The following is a 25,305-nucleotide window of genomic DNA, read 5'->3' on the forward strand; positions in this document are numbered from 1 at the left end:
GAGTTATGTAATAGTGAACAGAGAGAGCTGCAGGCCTGAGTGCATATCCTCCTATACCCTACACTCTTCCACCAAAGACATCCACCCCCTCTACCATTACTCTACATATCTGGCAAGAAAAGAGCCAGCAGATTCACAAACACACAAGATGAGAGTTCACACACACACACACACACGCGCGCACGCGCGCGTACAGCAGCAGCAGCTCTGCAGCAACTATCTGCGTGTGTGGAGAAATGTTTTTGCATCTGCATAGTGGAGCTGAATAAGCGTGCAACATCAACACTTTCATAGGAGTTCAACAGGTGCAATTATTTTTTTGTGCTGAGGAGCGACATAACAATGCATTATGGTCTCTTATGGGATTCTGAAATGCTGACAAATATCACCAATTTAATTTACGGTTAATTACATGTAGACTTGGCTTTTTTTTTATAAAATGCATTCCACCATTAAAACCTGTTGTGTTTTCATGTAGGCTTTTATTTTTTAAAGAATTTATTTGGCTGTGTTGTTTGATTAGGCATCCGTCCATCCATCATGCAGGCAGGGTGACAGTGGCCTTACCTCCTCCAACACATTCACTGTGTTCCTGCAGCTCTGCAGTCGGGTGGTGAAGCTGGATGTTGTCGGGGAATTGTAATCCTCTGTCGTCTCCGAGAGAAACTCGGACACCGATATTTGATCCGGCATCCTTTAACGGGAAAAATGCCCACAGGAGGGTTGGCGATGAATGCTCAGAAAGCCAAAATCATGTACGATTTAAAAATAGAGAGAAAGCAGGGGGAGTCTGGTGCGACCGCTAGCCGCTGGGAGAGCAAGCAGATTTTCCTCGCAAAACAGCAAAACTGTAGAGATGATTAAGACGTGTCTTCTTCTCTGGTGACTTTTCGAGTGACTTCACTGTTCCCCAGGGGCCATACGAGGAGGGAATTAACTAAATTTCTGCAGGCTGTGCCCCCGCGGTGTGTCTATTTATTCAGAGGATGTCTAAAAACGACACATTTATAAATAGTGTCACCCTGCGTCTAACTAAACCGCGGAGGAAAAACCACCGTAAAGAATAGCGGATGCCCTCATTATGCTCTACAGATGTTCAATAACCCGCTTGTCGTCAAAGCAACCCGCCGTTACCAGCCTTTGTTTAAAATTTATCATAGTCCATGGTCTGCCGAGTCGTCTCGAACTGCGACGGGGTTTGGTCCTCTCTTCTTCAGTTGTAGTTGACGTTTTTTAATGCTAAACGCTGCCGCAGACACATTCGCTGCTATTCTCTCTCCTGCTCGGCCGCGCTCAAGCTTCTCAGAGCCTGTGTCAAGTGTAGTGGAAGGGCGGACATAGTTTCCGGTTCTGGTTGTCAAAATAAAACTGCTGCGGTGATAGCTTGTTTCTATTTTTTTGGGTTTTTTTTGCTGTTGTTATTTTTTTTTTATACCAAAGTTTATATATTTTTAATGCTTAATGTATCAAATAATTAGACGCAGTAAATAAAAAAGATCTTACTTGAACGTCCTTTCAAATAAAATTAAGTTGGTACATAAGTCTGAAAATATTAATATTTTGCATATCCCCAAGTTGCTCGAATTTTATTAAACTGGCACTTAGCAAGAGGAGCAACTGGTTTCAAAAATATGCTCAAACAGAATGCACTGTCAATCAATTTAAGTATAATTCCAATTAATGATGTATGAGATTTTATTTGATGATAACAAGAACACGTTATGACGTGATGCGCGTCTACAAACAACCTCCGATGGTATACAATCAAATTATTATAATGCACACAAATAAATGTGTTTTTATTTTTCAACAAAAAAGCAGAAGGCGCTCATGGCAATAAAGTTTAGCATTTTATTTTGAAGACAAAATTATACACTTTTCGGTATTTTATCCTCATTGGTGGCAACTTGACGAAACACTCTCTCCCACCCACCTCGCCTGGTTGACGGGGCCGAGGAGCCACTCTGCGCATGCGTGATCTGGATTCTGTTAGTGGTTATTACATTCATTTTCCTAGGCTAACATGGACATGGGCTGATAAAACTGAACAGTTGGTTATAGTGAGTTTGCACTAGTGTCCCCTACTGTCAGATGAGTTTCTTTCAATTAGTTTAGGTGACGGTCATTTCAGTGACCTTTTCAATGGGTTTTCTGGAAAACGGGTGTTGATATATTAATGTCATACAGGTGTCCGGAGAAGGATTTAATGAGTGTGCAGGGCTTGTCATTGTATTCAGATTATATATAATAGGGCCGTTAATGGATTTCTGGAATAACCGGTTGCCATGTTTCTGATTCTGACCAAGCTGTTAAGCTAACTGACCTCTTGAATACAGTTCAGTTCATATAAAATTTAATTCTCCCCACTGACATGCACACATCAGAAATATATAATACACATGTAATACAACAAAATTCACAAACTAATTTCTTTTTAAACCAATTTCACATCTGTCTGGCATAACGTCTGTAAATTTCTCCAAGACAAGTTGTAGAATACCCATATTTAAACGGTTATCATAGAAAAGTGCATAGACGCATGGAAAATCATTATGTATGTTGCACAAATGTACGATCTAATAATTTGTTTTTCTCCCTGTTATCAGCCAGAGATGCTCCATCTCGTTTGCACTATAGCACAGAGCGCCACTTTGTGGTCATCTTGTGTCATTTTTTATGCACAGGGATTCTTATGCTGTCTTTAGATAATGCTAAATAACTAATATCTTGTTCCTGCAGGTTCGGCTCATTCATGGTCCAACTGTATTTTTAAAACGGTGATCTTTCTAGATGGGGATTCTGTAGTGGAAAGGTATTTTAAGGTAGGTCAAATAGGTTGATTTTTCTCGGCCCTTGCGTTTTATTTTTGATTTTATTTTGACCGGAAGTTCCGCTTTTGACTCGCTTAACGTAGCCTGTGGTAGCATTAAGCTAGTGTTGATAAGGTAAGTTGAGGAGGGTGATAGTTTCTGTTTTAAAGGGAATTCGTCTCAATTTAAACAACCAGAGCGCAGCTGAAAAATTGGATATTGTCGCGGAGCACCTGGACGCACTTGTCATCTCTCACAAAACAGCTTATTGTCCTCAAACTTGTGGCGTGGGAAAAGCAACAACCAACTGAATGGCTGAGGGTAACTCCGGTAACTACACTGACGTTGTGTCTAAAAACATGTCCATGCAGTGAGACTGTGACTGTGTTTTGTTTGATTGTTTAAACAAGCTGTTAATATCACGATTTAATAGAATTGGTCTGTAACGATAGCTTACCCCTTCAACTTGCTTTGTGACGTTTTATACACTTTTTTTGTGGTAAGTTAGCTTGTCTTTAGCTTACGTTAGCTACGATGAACTTTGAGCTAACGTAAGCTAGATGACCTAGCAGCTTTTTTCCATTTATGATGCACGTTTAGCTCGCTAAGGTTTGCTAACGTTAGCATGTCGGTGTGACCAGAATATCTGTATATGACAACACGTGACGGTGAACTCTGAAAGCTAACACTACTCCTGATACATACAGTGTAAGTGCTAATAAACATGTAACTAGGCTATAAGCTGGTAGCAGCACCAGTATGTCCGCCTAATAGTTTTTAAATATAAAACTTATGGACAGATGAATACATCCTCTAATTTTTACGCTAACTAACCAACTTGCCTCTGTAGATAGTTAAGTACAGTATAAAGTCTGGCTACGTGACCTTAATATGGTGTGTTTTTAAAGGAATAGTAAATCGACAGAAAAGTGTTGAGTGAAGAGAATGATATGCATATCCAAAACTTTGTTGATAATAGTTCAGTCATTTAGTAGGCCTGTCATAACATAAGCAGTCTTAAATGTATGACTCATCTCTTTTAAACCTTTCCATTGGTGAACTGTAATCAACAACTGCTTCAATACAGTCATTCCTCTTTCCCAATATTAAACATAGTTACTGTAATTATTTTAGACAGATTAAGGCTTTTTACACTATCACATTTTATGTTTGCAGACCCCCCTGATCTTAGTCCAGATGATCAAAAACCCCATCAGCACAAATCCAGAAGAGGCCGGCCCAGGCACAACAATAACAGAAACCTCAGCCCTCATGACCCTTATGATCCTTCTCAACAATATGGACACTTTCACCAGGGCTTTCAACCCCCATTTAGCCATGATTATTCAAATTATGCATTGCATCAGCATCCTTCCTATCAAGAAGAAGATGGAGCCAGAAGGCGTGGGAGAGGTAGAGGAAGGAGAGAAGGAAACAGAAGTGTAAATGGTGGCTCCAGCTCCTGGAGGCAAAGACCTGGAGGCGACTCTGGCCCATACAGTGGTAACAACAGAGGTGCGTGGGCCTGTCACTCAGGGAAACATCCCATGGATGGACCTGATTCACCCAACTGGCGAAGAGAAGATGTGGGCAGAAATTTGGAACAAATCAATGAAGACCAGGATTCACAGGCTGAAAACCCCAGAAAGTTTAGCCAAGAGAAGAGAAGAGGACAACAAAATGAAAGGGGTCCTCGCCTAAAAGACAACATTACATCAGTAAGGGGTCAGAGGTCAGACTTCACCAAAAGAGAACCCCCTGCTTCAGATGTCACAGAAAGAACTGAGAGGAGCAGAACAGGTCCAGACTTTCAACATGATGATCATCAGAGGAAACACCCTGAGGCAACCAAACGTCAAGGACCAATCAAAGCACCCAAACCACCATCTCAGCACGAAACAGGCTCAGAGAGGGGGGCCAGTGTCCAAAATGATTCTGGCCCTGGCAGATCATCTCAGGAGCCTGCCTCTAAAGCTGGGCGAGGCTCAGGGCGACACACACCGCTTCAGGCCAGAGGAGGGAGAAGAACACCTCATCAGAACCAGAGGCTGAGCCAGAGGAACTGGAACAAGATACCAGAGAGCAAGGAGACACAGACAGGTTAGTCTATAATTCTTTGTAAACTCTGTTGTAGAGACCAAAAAGTCAGTCATAGTTAGAAAAAATAACTACCACACTTCACTGTTTGACATCAAGATGAATCTATCCTGGACATTGCACATCATGTGGCACTGCAGGTGTTTATATCCACCCAACTTTCTCATGATCCAAAATTCAATCTGTTTGGAAGCTTACATACATGACTCGTAGTATAATTAACCATGTAAATACTTCCTCATATTGCCCTCAATTTTCCCATTATGTATCTTCAGTGTTGGATGAACAACAGGTGGTTGATTCTGTCTCTGCATCGTCCTTTATTCTGTTTGCCCGTAATTTGGCAGTTCATTATTGTTTGACGGAGCTGCTTAAAGGTTCTTTAGGTTAAAGAATTATGAGTTATTGTCTGAATTTCCTCCTAAAGCTCTGATCTCGTCCATCCTCAGGGTGTCTGATTGAACAGTTGTCAGAGGAGAAGTATGAGTGCATGGTTTGCTGTGATGTCATCCGGCTCATGGCACCGGTGTGGAGCTGCCAGAGCTGCTACCACGTCTTCCACCTGAACTGCATCAAGAAGTGGGCGCGATCCCCGGCCTCTCAGGCAGATGGTACAACCGTTAAACATTATCTAGGTGTTAATTATCAGCAGCTCTGACCCACACTCCTCCCATAATGGTTATTACTGTGGTTACAGAACAGAAGGACCACAGCATAGTACACTGTTTTCAATAATACCGTTGTGCAGATGGACAGTATATAGTTACTGTGGTCTTGTTAACAAAACAAACAAAAAAAAACACAATAAACCACCCCTCTCGGCTTTTAAGTTCCTGCTGCATCAGCAGTGTATTGTGTTCCACTGCAGTTTGAGGCCAGTGGAAATATCTGCTGTTCTCTTTGTATAAAAAATGTGTTTATGTTGAAACAAAGCTGTTTTTCAGATTCAGCTGAAGGTTGGCGTTGTCCGGCCTGCCAGAATGTCACACTGAAACATCCAACCTCCTACACCTGCTTCTGTGGTTAGTGCCTGCTTCATTCATATAATTTAATGCAAACACAATATGGACAAAAGTATTGGGACACCTTACATTACACCAACAAGGACTTTAAGGACATAGCATTCCAATTACACAGATAGATTTGCAGCTATAACAGCTATATTAAATGTATTTGTTGTCAGGTTAAATAATTTTAATGTTCAGCTCAGTCTGATTAAAATTCCTGTAACCTATCAGCTCTGGCACCACAAGTGGACGAAACAATGTTGTGATTATTTTTTCATTCCACATTTGTTTGGCAGGTAAAGTGACAAACCCGGAGTGGCAACGCAGTGAGATTCCCCACAGCTGTGGTGACATGTGTGGGAAGAAAAGGAGTGGTCTGGACTGCAACCACCCCTGTAACATGTGAGCCTTGTAAATCATAGGAAAATAATTTTTTGATGTGTGTTTGTCTTTTGTGATTTTGAGATATTTTCAGGGAAACACTGTGCTAAACTGGGATGCTGCAATGCCTGGGACACTTTAAGTAATCAGCGCCATAGTGTGAAGTTGCTAATTATTAGTAGATGAGGAATGAGACATTGTTAAAAATCTGTGGTTGTTTCATTTGTTGGATTTGTGATTCAAGAGGAAGCACTCTAAAAAGTACTATGATTTTGATTTTAAAAAGACTTGTGGTAATTATAGTACAGCTGCACATGACATTTTCATATTTCTCAATTCAAAAGTCTCCAGGACAGCATTTGTGTTAAACGGTACTTTCTGTGTCTCCCCCAAGCTTGTGTCACCCTGGACCTTGTCCACAATGTCCTGCCTTTGTAACAAAGTCCTGTATCTGTGGGAAGACCAGGTACACTACATGTTAACCATGTTTTCTGACTGCGTATCCTTTGAATTTATCTTTGTAATTTATAAACAGATTTGTTTCTGTATCTGGGAGTTTGACACCACAGTATTATCTTTGCAGTCAACCAGTTCGCTGTGGCCAGGGTACTGTGCTGCGGTGTGACAAGGTGTGTGGCGCCTTACTAAACTGTGCTAAACACACCTGCACCCAGGTGTGCCACAGTGGGGCTTGTCAACCCTGCCAGCTGCAAGTTCAGCAGGGTGAGTCTCACTGCCAGCACAGCTCCAAACAGTCTTCTTCTAAATAAATCTTTTAATCTTGGCAACTCCGTCTCGGATGGGCTCTTTAATTTTTGCCCGTTTTTGTTTTCTTCAGTTTGCTACTGTGGTGTTACCACTCGCCAAGTCCTGTGTGGCACAGATAAGGAAGGATTTGATGGGTCGGGGCATTTCTCCTGTCAAAAAATATGTGGGATGTAAGTCTGTCTGCCATCCATTTCCAATGAAGGTCTTATTTCAGTTCCAATTCCTACTGCTTTCTGACACTCACTTTCCTTTGTTCAGGATGTTAAACTGTGAAGCTCACCGGTGCCAGCAGGTGTGCCACCGTGGTCAGTGCCAGCTGTGCTCACGCTCCCCGAGCCTGGTGAAGACATGTCCCTGCGCTCAGACACCTCTGGCCAAACTCCTGGAGCTGGGCTACCCTGAAAGACAAAGCTGCTCTGATCCCATCCCCTCCTGTGGAAAGACATGCAACAAACCCCTGGCCTGTGACTCCAGCGGTAAGGAAGAGGGACAAAGTCTGCCTTGTCGAGACTCTCCGACTCTTTAATAAAATTACACCAATTTAACAGATGATTTTGAGTGAGTGAGATGGATCTAACCCTTTCCATCAAACATCATGATGTCAGGCTTCATTTTGGAAATTTAAAGACTTTGTTACGCCTTAGATTTTTTTTCCTTAGGGTTTTTTGTATTTGCTTTCTTACCCTGTTTTTTGCATAATTCACTATGCTTGTTTTACTTCCTGGATGGGTGGAACAAATGTATGCTGTTTGAGCATTACTCCTGGATGTCTTGATGCCTGTAATTTGTTGTTTATAATCCCATGCATACCTCTTTTTTGAAATATTAAAGAGCTAAAGAAACATTGTGAAGAAACATATTTTACCTCCACCATTTCCATCAAGCCTGGGGCAATTAAATTATTTATATTGTGTCTGGTCAGACAGGATGTGCATTATGTTGAGCTTACAGACATTGTTCTTACAGCTTGTCATCACTGAATGAATGAACTTGTCTTTTTTCCAGACACCATCCATCTGTGTGAGAAGTTGTGCCATGAAGGCAGCTGTGGGCCATGCTCCCTGACCTCTACTGTCAGATGCAGATGTGGCTCCAAGACCAAGGTAGGCTGAAGCACCAGCAGAACATGTGTCTCCAGTGTTGGTGCCGCTGTCATTTGTTATTCTGGTAGCAAACAGTTAAAACAGCCCTCTTGTTTTTCAGGAGATCCCGTGTGCAACAATCCAAAAAGAGGGTGAGATTCAAGCAACTTTGGATGAAATTAAGTTAACGTAAGGTCACCACGTGCCCACTTTGTCTGGTATTTCACTTCTCACTCTTTTTTTTGTCACAGAGGAACTCATCTTCACTTGTGAGAAGCGCTGCAACAAGAAACGCTCCTGTGGCCGACACAAGTGTGGCGAGCTGTGTTGTGTGGTGAGCATTCAGCCACTCTGTGCCTGTGTCATGTAGTTTAAGCCGTCCACATCCCAGGAAGAGTCGACGCAGTACTGGTGTTGTAATGTTAGCAAAACTTTCGATTTTTAGTTTAATAATTAGAATGTGTTACACTACTGAACAAAAAGTGAAACTGTGTCAGAAAACAGCTTCATTTCCACATTAATTAATGTGTAAAAGAAGTACTTGAATTAAACTTAGGGGAAAGCGATTTGGTGGTGACTTATTGTCTGAAGTGCATTTACTTGGTAGTTAAAGTTTGGTCTTTGGGACGGAGCTACGCTATGGGCGATGGTGTCACAGGTTTCTGTCTGTCTATCCATCCAGAGTTTGGAGCACAAGTGCCTCTTGATCTGCGGCTACAAGCTCAACTGCGGCCTCCACCGCTGCCAGGAGCCTTGCCACCGTGGAAACTGTGATCCCTGCTGGCAGTCCAGTGAGTCCTGCGTTCATTTTCTTCAGTCCAGCAGTGCTGTTGTCATGAGCCAAGACTCAGAAGAAACGTGTTGTTATTCTGCCATTCAAATAAAGAAATTGATTTTTTTTGCATGGTGTTTTTGTTTGTTTTTGGTATTATGTTCAGCAGTAATGTGCCATGATGTTACCCCATGTCTCATATCTTATGTGGCTTCATGATTGCTTTTTTTTGAGGTTTTGATGAGCTGACGTGTCACTGTGGGCTCACTGTCTTGTACCCGCCCATCGCTTGTGGCACAAAGCCTCCAGAGTGCAAAAACTTGTGTACAAGAAGACATGAGTGTGACCATCCAGGTGAGATTAAACTGTAACTGTTCGTTCTGCAGTCAAACCGTCAACAGGAATGTTCTCCTGACATTTATCTCTCTCTCTCTCTTTTTTTTTTTATTTTAGTGTTTCACAACTGCCACAGTGAAGAGAAGTGTCCACCTTGCACATACCTCATCCAGAAATGGTGCATGGGAAAGCATGAGGTAACTTCAAGCTGACAATTTGCATAACCTCTGTGTTTTATACCCGTGCCTGAGATGGCACGCAGCATTGGAAGCACAGAGGTGTGTGTCCCAATACTTTTGTCTGTGTAGTGTATATTGAGAGTCTGGTCAGACATGAATGTAAACTGCGGTTTGACTGGTGCATGGAGGCATGCAACTGTAAATGACATGCTTTTCTTCTGGCTCACAGCAACGCAGCAACATCCCATGTCATCTGCAAGACATTTCTTGTGGCCTGACGTGTAATAAAATGCTGCCGTGTGAAAAGCACCGCTGCAAACGAATCTGCCACCGGGGCGAGTGTTTGGCAGAGGGCAGCTGCCAGCAGCCCTGCACGCTGCCTCGTCCAGACTGTGGCCACCCGTGTGCCGCTCCCTGTCATCAAGGCAGCAGCTGCCCACGCACCACCTGCACTGCCAAGGTACAACACACCAGAGCAGCTGGACTATGGGTTACAAAGTTTGTGCAGATGGCCTTTGTTATATCCAGCCTTGTATTGATGGTGAATTGAGGCATAATTTCCATCAAAATTTTCTCTCACCCTGCTGAAAAAGATTTTTTTTTTAGTCACATCAAATTATTGAAGGTCATCTTCAGCAGTCCAGCTGTCTGTTCTCTCTGTTCCTTTTGGCTACACATGGTCCCCCACTGGTTGATCGAATCTGCTGGAACAGTGTCATAAATACTTAACTTGGATGAAATAATAACATTTCAGTGGCAGTCCTCCAAACTCAAGACCTCAATGTCTGCTCATTAAAAAAGACTTTTACAGTAGTAGTGGAGTGTAATTCTTGATACTTTTTACAGGTGGCTTTACAGTGTGATTGTGGTCGAAAAAAGGAAACCGTAATCTGCACTGAAGCGACCAGCTCATATCAGAGGTCAGTTACACTGTTTCTGTATTCAGCTGTTTGAATTTTTGAATATGAAGTGTTTGAAACGTCTTTCGTTCTCTGTACTGTAGGTATGCAGCTATTGCTATGGCCAGCAAACTGTCTGACATGCAGCTTGGCGACTCCATGGACATTGGCCAATTTCTCACTAAAAAGGAAATGAAACAGACCAGGTAGACTAATGGAAGCAATTGATGATTTCTTGTTGAAATGAAGACCGACATGCACAAAATGATTTGAGAGGCCTTTGTTTGCAGTGATTTTAGTACGGTTAAGTGCAGTTCTGGCGTGATGCGGGTACTTTTAATCAATAATGGAAAATTATTTCAATGTTCTTCTGCATAGAAATGGATTTCCTGTTTGCCATGAATGATGACTTTTTTGTTTGTGCATTAATATTTAAATCAGTCAGTCAGAGGGGTGCGTTTAATGGATTGCGGCAGCTGAAGTAGCCACTCAGAACTGAGGACCAGAGCAGTTTCAGTTTCATAAGCATCGTTTTAGTGCAGGAAATTCAAACTAATGAGAGCTTTTCAGAATCCAGCATAAAGATTCGATGTAAAATCTGCCTTTTATGTTTGTTTTCACAGGCTTGAATGTGATCAAGAGTGTGCTACTCTGGAGAGGAACAGGCGTTTGGCAGAGGCTTTGCAGATCGACTCCTCTTCGGACCCGTTTAACGTCCGCTCCACCTCTGTGTACAGCGACAGCCTCAAAGAGGATGCCAGGTCTGTTCTTTGCAATTCCAGCCGTCGTACCTCATTTATTACTGGCCGTTATTTATTTGCATCGCATTAGTTTGTTAAATTTGCCTGTACAGTTTGTCAATCACACTACAAGCCTCTAACACTCTCCTCTGTTCCTTCTGTCTTTCAGAAAAGACCTGAAATTTGTGACAGAAGTAGAAGAAGAGATCAAGAATCTTGTTGAGCTTGCTAATAAGGTAAAATGATACAAAGAGTTGATTGTACCAGTTTAGGTGACCTCTTGTGGTGTGCTGCTCCCTCTGGTGGCAGTGTTGGGAGCCCACTAGTCTTGGGAAAAACTGATGAACTTTTTACATTTTTAACGATGAAGCCTCTTACTGATTTTCACATTTACACTATCACTGACAACCAACAACATTATCACTAACAACTGGTTGGTGATGATACCTTTATTGTCCTCCAAGGAAATTCATTGCATGTCTGAGGTTGTCAGTTTATATTTTACATTGTACAACAGACACATAAACATTAAAACAGTGATAAACTGTTAGTCTTCCTCAGTATTTATACCATTACACCATGTGTGCCTCTGTTCCAAACAGGAATGAACTGAATTGCATGAATTGCTTAGAGCTAGTGTCAATGTAGAAAACAAAGCAAGGCCTAACTGAGTAGACTACCCAACTCAGACATGTATGAATCTAAACTCAAACGTTTTCTATTATTTTCTGACCCAGTTGTTGTATATTCTGAGTTTGCTCAATTCTCCAGTGGATTGGTAAGATGGAGCCAGCTGTGGCTTCTTGTATGTTTCTGACCAGACGGCAGAGCCTCTTTGGTGACTCTTTTTAAGCCAGACTAAATTAGTAGGTACCTCGTGAGGCGGATTGAAAAATAGCCTACATGTTTTCTATCCTTTTTTGCTTTGTTCCATTCATAGAAGCTACCGGTAGTGAAGCTGTCAAGGTCGCTGTTTCTTTGCCAAATGTAAAAGATTGTTAATCACAACCTGAATCTCAGTTTGGAAGAGTGAATTACGGCAGTAAAGCTGCTGTTTCTGCCTTGCAGTCTGCTTATGAAAGTTTTTATCATATTCTCTCCCATCTTGAATGTGCTGCATACTTTGCGGCCTTTAAAGACTTCATTTTCTGCTCTTGTGCAGGTTTCTACATTCCCAAATCCAATTTTGTTCACCAGTTAGATCACTTTTGCACCTGCTGTTGTCCCAACCTCCCCATATGTGCACAGCTATAGAAAGTTTGGTCAAACCTGCTTAGAAAATGAAAATCATTCACTTTATTGCAACAAAGTGTTTCCACAATGTTGGAATTACACCACAGATTAAATTATAAAGAAAAGGCTCATATTGAGGACCTGTGCATGCAGTTTGGAGGAAAGAGACTGAAGGGTCAGAGACCCTGCTTACAGATGTGATCACTGGCTCCCATTGGACTTTTTTAAATGAAGTTAAAACTGTTTACAACCTGTGTTTTTCCTATTTGTTCATTTTTTATGAATACAGTCTAGTTTATAAGGTAAAAAAATCAGAATAGCAACTATTCTTATGCTTGAATTTCTTCATATTTGGCTCAAATGTCCACTAAGACTTAAGAATGAACTGACTGGATATGATTGGTCACTGTGACCCAGCAAATCGTGTTTTTGGGCACAGCTGACAAATTCATGCACTAATTATGGCAAACTTTTACACAAATGTCTAATAGGATAAAATAATGTGAAGTCAAAGGTCATCTTCACTGAGACATCATAATGTTCTACAAAGACACCTTTCTGGCCATTATTCAACACCGTAACTTAGCAACAGAAGAGGAGATTGTGAGTCATATTTACTAGCCAAGCATGTGAACACAGGAATTTGACTCCATTTTTGTTTCCTCTCAAACAATGTACACACACACACACAACAGTCATACAACAATAGTCTACCACAGGCTGATTGGTTTTGGTTTCTGATATTGAGCTTCAGCCCTCTGTACTTCTTTGCAAAATAAAAAAGTCTCTAAATGAAGACGGTTTGTTCTCACTGGAAATTAATTAATGCAGTCATACATGTTAATACAGCGATAACCCCCATTTTGCAAAGAATTACACTTAACAACTTATATTAAATGTATACTAGAACTTGACTGATGAGTTACAGCTTTGCAAACAACTGCAAGAAACACTTCTACGCTTTCTATTAATCATCTTACGACCCCTCAGATTTGTGTTGCGTTAGACAGTTCCAATGATCCAGACCCTCTCTGTTGAGAAGAGAATAAGTTTTAGGTATAGTGGAGTGTTAGAACAATGAAAAAATGGTGACGCAAAGGCATCATTTTTAACATTAGCATCTGTTGTCTTGGTATGTTAACTTCTGGCTGATTAGCTCACCAACAAAGCTGATTTTTGCTTCGTGGTATAAATCTCTAACTGTATTGTGTTGCTGATGTCTGCAGGGAAAACAACCAAAGAGGAGCCACTGCTTCCCACCCATGAACAGAGAACACCGGAAGATCATCCACGAGCTGGCCGAGGTCTACGGAGTGGAGAGCGTGAGCTACGACAGCGAGCCCAAACGCAACGTGGTCATCACAGCCCAAAAGTGAGGCTTGATTCAAACAGTAACATGCATGAATGTGTGTGTAAATGCACTCAGCCAAGATGCTTTCATTACAAATATAAGTGCCGATTGTGGATTTGAAGATGCGTTCTCGGTCTCAGGGGGAAGGCCGTCTGCCCGAACTCAACCTTGACATCAGTGATCGAGCGAGAGACGGCTGCGAGGGCCCCTCCTCCCATTGCTCATATCAAACAGCACAGCAACAAGTAAGTCTGTGGTTAGAGACTGTACTGTGACTAGAGGGTCCCAACTAGAGGTGCCATGATTGATTCTGAAAATAATTGGCAGATTAATTGATAATGAAAACAATCATTGGTGGCAGCTATCAACCCCTCTATGGCCAAATGCACAGAAGTGTTTTTAAACATCACATTTTTTATCATCTGCTTGTCTCTCTCATTGTTTCAGATTTCACTGCCTGTTTATGATTTATTTTCTTCTTGATTCTCCTCCCAGGGCCGCCAGTGGAAGTACTTGGTCGAAGATGGTTAAAGAAGAGCCTCTAATTGATTACTTTGATGTCCAGGACTAAAATAAGGCCTAAAAAAGGAACCCTCAGGATCCGTTCATAAATACACCAGTCAGTGTTCATCAAAGATCAATAAGTGTAGCAGAGGTTCTGCAAAGCCTCTCTTACAATAAAATTTAATCAAATAAAATTATCTTTGCAAATATCTCTCAGATCGCCTAATGGGAACACCCGCAATTGTTATATCCGGGAGGAGCACTTGAATGAGTGCCGAGTCAAGTGCTCTCCTTGCATTTATAAAGCTGATTCAGTCTTGTGCAGATTCTGAAGAAGTTTCATTTTGAAAAGTTCCTGATTGTTTTCTTTGCCTTTACCTTTGTGTGCATCCAGTCCTTCATTAAAGTCAACTTAATAAAAAGCGAAGTCTTCCTTAGAATAGCACATATCACAACAGTAGATGTTTCCTCAGATGGAGCTCTCGGTCTTAAGACTCTCAAACAGTGTGCCAGAAACATTTCCAGCTATGGGATATCTTTTGTTCTTTCTGCTGGTATTGAGCCAACAGTTCAGTAGTAAACCTCTGCTGATTGAGTTTGTGGGTGGGCAGGAGTGGGCTGCACTGCGGAAAGAAAGCTTTGTGTGAAACACGACTACGACCCAGATATTGTGTTGCACTTTGTGAAAGCTCTTCCTTCGTAAATCCTGAAGGATTTCTGAGGTCAGTTTCAGAACTTCTGAACCTGATAGGCGTTCGCATCTTTGTTCAGGGACACTTAGGCAGGAAGGATATTGATGGACTGCTAAAGTCTCACTTCTAAAGCCTGTGAGGCGAGAAGAGTTGAGGTGCTGACTCTGATTTAATTCACAAATATGTTGATATTGCATACTGTCCTTCACTGACTTGACCCTTCCAGATGTGCACTTTGTATTCACATACACTGTGAGCATTCCTTAACTTCATCCCTTTTAATAGACCATTGGCAACAGTCCACTACACACATACATTTTCAGCTCTGTCTTTATCATGGTGTGTGTCCTCTTGCTAATTTCAATAGACTTAATATAACAGAGACCAGTTTTCTTTGTGTTTCTTTCATGCAGTTTTTAAGCTTCATTCAAGGGAAACATGCATAAGGTGGTGTGGAACAACACAGATTAAAATACCTAGAATAGAGTAGCCCCAACTATTTTGATAACTGATTAATCATTTTTCGTCATTTTCAAAGCAAAAAACTCAAACATTTGTTGGTTCCAGCTTCTTAAATGTAAGGATTTGCTGCTTTTCTTGGTCATTTAGATAAAGAGGCTGTGGGTTTTGGACTGCTGGACAAAAATAGCAATTTGAAGAGTTCACTTTGGGAATTTTTTTGACACTTTATAGACTAAACAATTGATTGGTTAATCATGAAAATAATCCTTATTGGCAACCCTAAATTACAATAAAAAAATAAAACTTTATTTCCAAGTATATAGACTTACACAAACAACTCGACTTCAGTTCTCAATGTGCTTTACGGGTAGAGGATAAATTAGGAGAATATAGATATCAGCACCAAAATAAAGATAGCACAAACGTAAGTAAACTTAAACATAGCTAGCTGAGCAAAAACTGTGAGTACACATTAATTTGTAATATTATAAATATTTAGAATGCAGATCCTTAACAGCCTTTTTCCAGAAGTGGTCACATTGGGATTTCTCACAACCTGGCAACCTTAAGTTGTCCTGGCTTAGCTATAACTGTCTGTAAATTACTAATTGAAAGGTCGATGACTACAACTTACAAACACTTCATAAAGGGTGTCTCAGTAGAAAGTATTACTGCTCTTTTGGTTAGGGAGCTGACGGCTCTACTGTAGTAAACAAATTTTATCCTGTGCATCATTGAGGCCTAACAACCAAAAAGAAAGTGGGTCTTTGTTTGCAATGCACATATATTTGCTAGCTTTGCTAAACGGAAAATATCCCGTGGTCACCGTTTCACACTGCTTTTGTTAAATTTCCATCGGACAGTACAACATACCCCGCAAAAAAAACAAAAAAAAAAAAAAAAACCTGCTCATGAGGATAATTTGATGACACTCCCTGCCACCGGTAATTTTTCATTATATCGACTCTCCAGCAGAAACCGCGCCTGCGCTCCTGCTCCCTTCCGAACAAGGCTTCACCAATCCTGGCTCTGGCTCCATCCCCGGCTCGGCGTCTCACAGGCCAGTGCTAATAAGTCGCCTAGCTGTCCAGTAATGGGGAAGTGAGAGGGAGACGCTGCTGTCTGACAAGCCGTGAGGAAGTTGAGGAGTGCAGGGAAGCTCCGCTCCGCGCCGGACCGGACATCTCCACAGAGACACATCGTACAGTTGCTGTTGTTGAGAAACCTAAAAATCGCATAGTGATGGAGAGAAAGGTAGGCTATGGATGCTTATGCTACCTTGTTATACATTAGCACATTTGTTTTATTCCACATCACTTTTACTCGCAGAGTCTGCGCTGCCCTGTATACGCATCCACCATCGAAACTACTCTTTATATATTCTCTTTATCCTGTAGGTGCTTTGCCAGCCGGGTTAGTGCGCACCGGAGTTTTCCCTCGTCTAGCTGTAATTTATTGTGCATCTAAAAAAAAAAAAAAAAAAAAAAAAATATGCGAGGATTAATTTCCACCTCATGGTGTATTTGGGCGTACAGTCGCATGGTTCTCAATGTATTAGAGAATAGTAAGCAGGGAGTGGGATGTGATTGGGGATATTTAAGGGGACTGTAGGCTACAGTAGCTCTGTCTGCATCATCACACAGCACACTGTATAGTTGCAGCACCTCACCCCCCCACCTCCACCTCCCACCCCTCCCCGTTTTCCAGCCGACGCAGACACCAGCGCGGCTTGTTAACCTTGACTCGTGTGTGTGTGGAGAGGGGGGGCGACACTTGAGGAGTAATCCGGGGGGGGGGGGGGTGCACGGCGAAGCCCTTCCGAGAGTGCGTACCGTCCGCTTACCTCCATTCGCTTGCCTTTAATTCACTCGTCGTCACCCCATTCCCTCCCCATCCCCATCCCCTCCCTCCCCCTCTTTGATTCAGGGCGCACACAGTCATATAATGGTGCTTCATGTAGGGCCGTAGTGCCCCACGAGTCTGCAAGTGTGTTTCGGATCTCGCAGGAAAAGTTTCAGTTTCGCGGTGTTAATCTGCTGGCAGGCTGTCAGGAGACGAATTTGGGGTGCACAAGTTAAAGCCAGACCTACTTTTGCTGATCCAAAGGAAAATCTCATTTTTCTATTCCAGCTGCAACATAATCACTTCTGTTGGAGCTCAGACAGCGTTTTGACTGTTTATAGAGCCCTGAAACTACATAGAGAACCATCTAAACTCAGTGTTAAAGGAATAGTTTACCTTTCTTTTTTTTTGCTCTCCTGCTGAGAGTTTAAATGAGACTGTTTATAGGCTACCACTCTCATGTCTGTCCGTTAAGTGTGAAGCTAACGACAGCGGCCAGTTAGCCTGGTTTAGCATAAAGTCTTGGAACAAGAAATGGCAGCCTGTAGCTGACTCTCACCATCTCATGTTTATGCACAAAAACCATGGTATAAAAACAATGTGATGTTCTGGTTATGTGCTGGATTATTTCTTGGTCATAACACCCACAGAATGTGCTATTTCCACCTGCCTCTATGCTAACTAATCGCTAGTTGTAGCCTCAAAACATTCAGATACGAGATTGCTATCTCACTCCCGGCAAGGAAGCTTAAAAAAAATTGCACCTTTAAAAATGTCAAACAGTTTCACTCAGTGAATCCCTCAGATGTCATGATACCAGTGTAATGTCCATAACTGAGAAGCTACAGCTAACAGCCAGTTAGCTTAGCGAACTGAAGATAAAGACAGGAAACGGGGCGTTATTATGGAACCCACCGCTTTTCTTGCAAGACCTGGTCTGTTCTGCCTTCGATTGATTGCCTTTGTTGGTGGAATAGAGGCTGTGTTTATTGTAGCTCTGGTTGTTTGTGTAGCTCTGGCTCATAATCTGCTGTCTCAGGATCGCCACTGACTGCTTGCTGTAGAAACCAACCACAGAACCAGAGAATACAACCTCTGCGCTTGAATTAACAGTGAAAGTAGCTAGTACTAGCTTCAAAAGTTACCAAAAGTCACCAGATGAAGTTGCTCACGGGCAAATTGATGATGTTGGAACACATTACTTTACCAAAGCGTTTGCAGCGATAGAGAGACTTATATTTACATTATAGTCTTGATATAGTTTTATATCAAGAATACATTGTAAACATAGCAACTCAGTACAGCTAAACTCTGACTCCTCTGGCAAAAGACCAGAATGCATAATAATAAATTAAAATACAATATATTTGAATATATTTTTTGACTTCTCCCTGACGCTCTGAATAAGTCACTAAATTTGTCGCTAGTCACTTTGTAGAAGTTGCTAGCAAGAAGGGTGCCAAGCTGGCAAAACAGTCCTGGTAACATTACATTCTAATGTGTTTGTGTAAGGATATCAAGGGTAGCCAATGAGAGACAGAATAAGGGGAATCAGCGAATCAGCAGAGTGGGGCGGGTCTTTTCAAGAACAGCAGGGGGGATCTGTTATAACGCTGAAAGGGATGAAACAGCTAGTGACCAAGGAATACTCCGGCCCTTTTTTTCAGTTTTTGTACAAATTAAACAAATAAAATATAAAGTATAATTAATGATTCACAGTCACATAATTAATTAACTTTAGAGGTGCTGGTAGGTGGATTTTGTTACTTGGACAGAGCCAAGCTAGCTGTTTCCACCTGCCTCTAGGTTTAAATTAAGATGAGCTAACAGGCTGCTAGCCATAGCTTCATATTTAGCATACAGTCATGAGGGTGGTATCAGTTTTCACATCTAGCACTTCCCTCACATGTCGAACTGTTCCCTTATGAATATGTTTAGCATTTGTTAGGCTTATTGGTCCTGACTGCACTCCTGTTTTTGGCTACCTCTTAACCTCTTAATGATTCTTTCGCTCTGTTTAAAATTCACACTGTATTACATAAGGAAAAGCGCACATTTATACCATCATCCCATTCTTGCTCCATCTATCTGTCTATCCATCTATCTGTCTGTCTGTCGATCTGGCTTCATGTACTGATCTGTACCGATTTATGGAGGGCTTGGTGACTCAGCTGCTTGCTGTTTTCAGAGACTCTTCAGTTACATGTTTTATTTGATTAAAAAAAAAAAATCACTGCTTGTGTGTCAGTTTTCCATAGATTCAACTCCCTTCGTGTGTGCAAAGACTTTTTCCATATGCACATTAAATTTGCAATAGCGGTGCAGGAATCTCTGCTCGTTCCTCACTGTTCCCTGTTAACTGTATAGGAGACTTTCAAGCTGCTCTGCATTTGAGCTTTTAAATTGTGGCTTTTCTCAATTTAATGTTTTCCATAGAAGCAGCCGATCCTTGTTGGCAATACAGGTGCACGCTCTCTAATCTCTGTGTGAAAAAATAGGACTGAAATAGCTAAATTTCAAAACCGCAGTCTTCCCTGACCCAGCTGCTGGCACAGATATTCCCTTCAGTGTAAAGAAAAGGAGAGCAGTCCCATTAGTATGCACGGTGCCGTCACAGTGCCGCTCCTGAGGTTTGATAGAGGATCAGAGGATCAGCTCCTTTTACCGTCTGCTGAATGCTTGACCTGGCTTTTTAAGGAAAGCTGCATGAGAAACACCACCTCCCCGTCCCCCCAGTCCCCCACTCACACATTTACACCCCAGTCACTCTGTTCAGTCATGTTTGAAATTTAGTTTGGGAGACTCATCAAAATCAGTCAATGCTTCACTGAGTGTATGCGTCCAGCTCCAGAGTTTTTGCCAAACTTGTAAAATGTGCATTTTTTTTCACAGTTTCTCCACCAGAAGTGAAGCTGACTAGACAGACTGGAAGCTGTACATATTTGGCTTTGTTTCCTAAATAGCAGGTCACCCAATTACATGTTCCCTGGCTTTGTGTTTTGTGTTATTTGGAGGAATAAATGGACAATGGAGCACTTCCTTTTTTTGCCTGCTGTGGAATGTGCTTGTTCAATGGCAGAAATAAATGAGCTTACGGGAAAGCTGCTTATTTCACTACATTTTATTAGTGATTGAACAATTAATTGATGGTCAGTTTATCAGCAACAATTTTGGTATGCAATTAATCGTTTTCATTTTGTCAGGAATAAAATGCCAAACCCTTACTGGTTCTGGCCTCTGAAATGGGAACATTTGCTGCTTTACCCTCTTTGATATTAAATATCTTAAAGTTTAGACAGTTTGTGAGACAAAACCCGCAATCTAAGGTCATGTTCTTTAGCTCTGGGAGAATCTTGCTGGTCCTGTTTGAATTTTAGAATAATTGAATAACTATGAAAATAAGAAGCTTTTTCTAACAATCATGAAAATATGAAATAGTTACAGCCCTTTTAAATAGTCTGAAAGCTTATTGCAGTTTATTACCAGTACTACTATTATAATATCTATAATACTGCAGTATAACAATGCAGCATTTGACACAATACAACAGCGCTCTCTGGCATATTTTATGTATGTATTATATATATCCTAAAAACACCACTTTCACACAGCCCTCTGAACCTCTGCTGTATCATTTCCACAGATTATAGATTTTTATGGTTTTACGTCCAGCGCTTTGTAACCTAATTAACATGTCGCCCTCCCTGCCTCCTACCAACAGATTACACCAGTGTTATTTAATCACTGTTATCTTACCTAAAGCACTAGCTGTGGGGTTTTTCTTTCCCTCGCATATTAGTCCCATTCATAATGTAGAGTTAGTTGTCTAATGAGATTTTGCACTCCGCTCAGAGACGGGCTGTCTGGGTCCTAATGGTGCTACGGTTCACTGTGTGGCTGGTTGACCCATTTAGATGTTAACGCTCAATACTGCACCATAGCCTGTTGCAGACATTCAGTATAACCCAGTGTAACACATGCAACAACGTCATGGCTTGCACTTGCAAGTTAATGTGCAAAAGCTTTGAATGATTTATGAAAACAACAACAAAAATGGTTTCAAAAAGATTAATGTTGTTTTTTTTTTCTTTTCTACTCTGGGTTAGGCCTTAGTGAAGGTCTGTGTCACTGGCTTTCCCTGAAACACATACTCATGCACAATATGTTTCAGGGCTGCTACCAACAATTATTTTCATTATCAGTTAATCTGATGATTATTTTCTCAATTAATCAGCTTGAAAATGATCAAGCCCAAGGGCCTACAGATTGCTTGATTTATGTGACCAGTAGGCCAAAACTTAAAGATAATTAATGCACATAAAACAAAGGAGCAAAGCAGCAAATCCTCCCATATACGGTTAATTAACAAAAGAGTTGTCGATTAATCTTCTGTTGACAGATTAATTGATTAAACCGCTTATCGTTTCCCCTCTTGTATGGGTTTCCTGCCACTTTAGGAAATCAAACGAGATCATTGTGTACACAGTGAAGACCAGAAAGCTGTTGAAGTGAACTGCTACTTTCCTTCATTTTGTTGTCTTGTTGGCAGCTCCTGGAAATTGTTACAGTGAAGTAAACACGTGTGGTTGTAGTATCAAGTTGTCGCTAATTGTGTCATCCACAAGCAAAGAGCCAGACTGCATGGACTTTGCAGACAGCAGACACGCTGCTGTGGTGGAGAACCAACATTCATCAGAGAGAACATAACATGGCAGACAAAGAACTTTGTTTCTCAGTTACATAACACACACTGTTAGATGCCATTAATCCTACGCACTGCACCTTTATATCTTTTGATGAGATCTTAATATCGTTTTAATGTGTTGCTTGTGTGACATATGGCTACTTGGATTAGAAAAGAGTCTTTTTGGATTTTGTCAATAACTTCAGAATAGTGGTAGATGTTGATAAATACTGCTCTGGCTTTCATAAGTATTAATATTTAAGAAATCAAATGCTTTGGCTCCGTGACTCACATGTCATAATAATAATAATAATAATAATACATATTTCCCTGAATTTCCCTCGGGATCAATAAATTATCTTTCTATCTATCTATCTATCTATCTATCTATCTATAAGAAGCACAAACTGTGTACTTACTGATGAATATCACTAATTGCTTTTTTGATGGTGTCTTATGATCCTGAGATAATGAATACATATTTAATTTTTATTCATTCCCTTGTTGATGGCCTGCACAGACACGGCAGCAGTTGAGTTTTCGGGCCGCCACTCCGCCTCCTCTGTATGCGTCTCTGTCTCTTGTTGTTTTAGAGAATTTAGAGTCGTCTCCACACAGCCTTGCACATACCAGCCCTGCCCTCGTTCTGTCTCATCTGTCCATCCTGCCTGGGCAGAGTGGTGCTGAAAGTTCTGGGCTAATACTTAGCTCGGATGCACAGTAGGAAAGAAGAGAAAGTGGGGGGGGGGGGGTCGTAGTGAGGGAATTATTCTGACACTTTTATTTTTCATCTTGTGGAATTTTATATGGTAGTTTGGTTGGGCTTCGCGACTGTTTTTCACTGTGTATTTGTGTCAAAGTTAACCCTGGTGACGCAGCCCACTGAAGCCTTTTTTGCCTCAAAAATCTGGGATTTTTTTTTTTTTTTAGTTTTTACACTTTAAGCTCTGGAATAATTCCTAGCTCAGTTCACCAGCTGCTGCTCCAGTTTTGAAGTCACTGCAGTTAGCGGCGCTCTCACCCGATTGGCTGCCAGCTTTGGACGCAAGGCAGATTATCCCGTTGTCATGGCTACAGCAAACAGGAAATGCCCCAAAGCAGGTAATGCTTCAGGCCTTGTTCCGGTGTGTCGATCGCTGCTTGCGGGGGAAACTCGGCTCAGTACTCTTATTCTGTCATTCCATCTGCTCCCACAATGCTTCCAGCGAAGGAGCTGAACCATAAACGGCGTCTGGATGAAGATGCTTTGTCCCAAACTAAACCTGAAAAACAAGGTCGACCCTAAACGCCTCATGTGCGGCTTCTTAGGTTAGGCGCTTAACATAGCGCTGCTGCTTTGTGCAACCTTATTCACCTATTGGTATTTCTCTGCACTGTATTCTACCAAATCACTTTGATCGCAAATATCAGCAGATGCTCTATTATTTCCAGCCACTGTGGGAGACTTCTCTCTTTCCCCGTAGGTTCCTCTTCATTACACATGCTGAGCTGCAAGAGATCGGCCCTGAAATGTACTTCTCTGCTCCTTAATCCCCCTTTAGTGAAGGTGCAGGTCTGCGTGTTTTTTGTACATTCCCTTTGATGGCTGTTGAGTAGCTTTCGGGAGAGCCCTGGCCTTTAAGCAGCTTGAGCTTGGGTTTTGTTTGCAATTCTCAAACTGAAGAAAGAGAGAAAGAGTGGGGCCCGGCAGAGGGAGGGAATCGGACTTCACTTCGTACCCTCGGTACAGTCCATATTCCCCCTAGTGCACCCCATCTGTCTGTGACAATAATGTTGACGAGGGCAGGTTCCCGGTTTCTGGTATGTAAATATTGCCACTGTGAGCTCTACGTTAAACATCAGCACTTTTAGAATTTTTCAGTCTTTGTATGTTCATGCTCGTTTTCCTTCCTCTTTTAAGGTAGTTGGTAAGAAAATGCAGAAAACCCATCATTTTATGTTTTTTTTTTCCCTCATTTCTTCCTTTCTGCTCGGACTATTGAATTTCATAATGTGTAATTTTAGAAAAAGTGTACAAGTGTGCCACTTGATTGACTGTGCAGTCCATCTTCTTGTGTAACTGTGATTGAGCAGTTCACAGCCTTTTTGGCTTCAGACCCCTGAAAGGCGCTGGAGACTCATATCTCAGTCAGTTAGTAAAAATAAAAATCTTAGTGGCAAAATTTAGTGACTGGATATAACTAAGCACAATATACTCAAGTACTGTACTTAAATACATTTTCTAAGTATTTGTACATTACTTGACTTTTTCAGTATTCCACTACTTTATATTTACATTGCAGTACATTTTTGATGCGGACACTCCACTGCAGTTATTCGATAACTTGTTGCCTTGTAGTTTTAAATTATTCAGTGTTGATAGGCTTTTACTGATAACGTGTAACCAATCAGATAAAGCTGTGGGCATGATATTGAGTGAGACCACAGACAGACAGAAAGAGGATGCTGCGCCAGAGCTAAAGCTAGAGGTATTATTAATTTAATTTATTTTATTGGACAAAATGAACAATGGTTTTGATCATTGGAAAAATGTTGAACATGTAGAAGATAATCTGCCAGGCTGCGAATCGGTCCGTCCCTAATAGTGAGGACGTTTTAAACGTAGTTTCTGGGTGCGAACTCACCGGCCATCTGAGGCCTTTCTGTGTGGACTGAATGCTTGCTTGTCTCTGTATGTTAGTCCTGCAATGAACTGGCAACGTGTTCAGTTTCAGCTGGGATCAGCTTCAGCCCCTCGTGACCCTGCAAAGGATAAAGTGGTTACAGAGAGTAGATGGATTAAATTTGATAGAGAGATACTTTGTTGTATTTTGAAAAGAAAATTGCAGTTTCAGTTTTCAGGGCCTTTATGTTTATTTTTATATTTCTCATATTTTTTTATTCCGTAACTCTTATTCCAGTGCTGTTTTTGTACCCTGTTGTTGTAACGCTGCAATTTCCCCTTTGTGGGACAAATAAAGGTTGTTTTTTTTTTATCTTAACTTACATGAGTTCCTCCATCACAGCAAAATGATAATAACTGTTTTGATAACCAAAGAATCGCTTAAATCAACTATCACTTGTGAGTATTTTCAGCTTTTTTTCTGCTTTAAATCACTGGCTGCTGTTTTGACAAAATCAGTCAGTTGAAGACGCACCTTTGAGTTTTCCCCTGTGTTCTCGCAATTTAAAAGACCAGACTATTAATTGATAATGAAAACAGCTGTAAGTTGCAGTCTTGCATTACCAGTTGTGTCATTTTGAAGGATTTAAAGAAGCTTTAAGAACTGGGACGTCCTTGGTTGGGACACACCACGGTGACACAGATGGTACTGGAGGTTAGACAACCAGACAGACAGTTTGCGTACTGTATTGTATAAAGCGTGACTTTGGGTATAAGCTGTCTGTCTCCCTCTTGTGGCCAAATATGAAGGTGAACAATTTAAAAACCCATTAAAAAGATGCTTAGAAAATTTGAACCGGTTGA

The 25,305-nt window shown here is 41.4% G+C and overlaps 3 protein-coding genes across 6 annotated transcripts in view; 2 read left to right on the plus strand and 1 right to left on the minus strand.

Annotated features, from left to right (window-relative positions):
* Nucleotides 1-1,324, minus strand: part of asap1b (ArfGAP with SH3 domain, ankyrin repeat and PH domain 1b) — a 49,367-nt gene extending 48,043 nt beyond the window's left edge. For all 4 annotated transcript variants that reach the window (XM_046371057.1, XM_046371056.1, XM_046371055.1 and 1 more), the window contains exon 1: nt 568-1,324. In XM_046371057.1, coding sequence (XP_046227013.1) covers nt 568-693 — 126 coding nt within the window. In that variant the 5' untranslated portion in view covers nt 694-1,324. The remainder of the gene's footprint in view (nt 1-567) is intronic.
* A 1,352-nt stretch (nt 1,325-2,676) lies between these two features.
* Nucleotides 2,677-14,581, plus strand: nfx1 (nuclear transcription factor, X-box binding 1). Its single transcript, XM_046371059.1, has 23 exons — nt 2,677-3,140; nt 3,987-4,910; nt 5,357-5,518; nt 5,852-5,929; nt 6,211-6,316; nt 6,690-6,761; nt 6,879-7,018; nt 7,134-7,233; nt 7,322-7,539; nt 8,069-8,166; nt 8,267-8,297; nt 8,397-8,479; nt 8,828-8,936; nt 9,152-9,271; nt 9,371-9,450; nt 9,662-9,892; nt 10,279-10,352; nt 10,436-10,537; nt 10,955-11,092; nt 11,241-11,307; nt 13,531-13,676; nt 13,796-13,900; nt 14,151-14,581. The coding sequence occupies exons 1-23, from the start codon at nt 3,122-3,124 to the stop codon at nt 14,224-14,226; spliced, it is 3,279 nt and encodes a 1,092-aa protein (XP_046227015.1). The 5' UTR covers nt 2,677-3,121; the 3' UTR covers nt 14,227-14,581.
* A 1,653-nt stretch (nt 14,582-16,234) lies between these two features.
* The window catches only part of smarcd3b (SWI/SNF related, matrix associated, actin dependent regulator of chromatin, subfamily d, member 3b), a 36,584-nt gene continuing 27,513 nt past the window's right edge, over nt 16,235-25,305 (plus strand). Inside the window, exon 1 of the mRNA XM_046371062.1 lies at nt 16,235-16,567. Coding sequence (XP_046227018.1) covers nt 16,556-16,567 — 12 coding nt within the window. The 5' untranslated portion in view covers nt 16,235-16,555. The remainder of the gene's footprint in view (nt 16,568-25,305) is intronic.

This window comes from Scatophagus argus, chromosome 18 (genome assembly GCF_020382885.2).
Source record: "Scatophagus argus isolate fScaArg1 chromosome 18, fScaArg1.pri, whole genome shotgun sequence".
In the NCBI taxonomy this organism is placed as follows: Eukaryota; Metazoa; Chordata; class Actinopteri; family Scatophagidae; genus Scatophagus; species Scatophagus argus.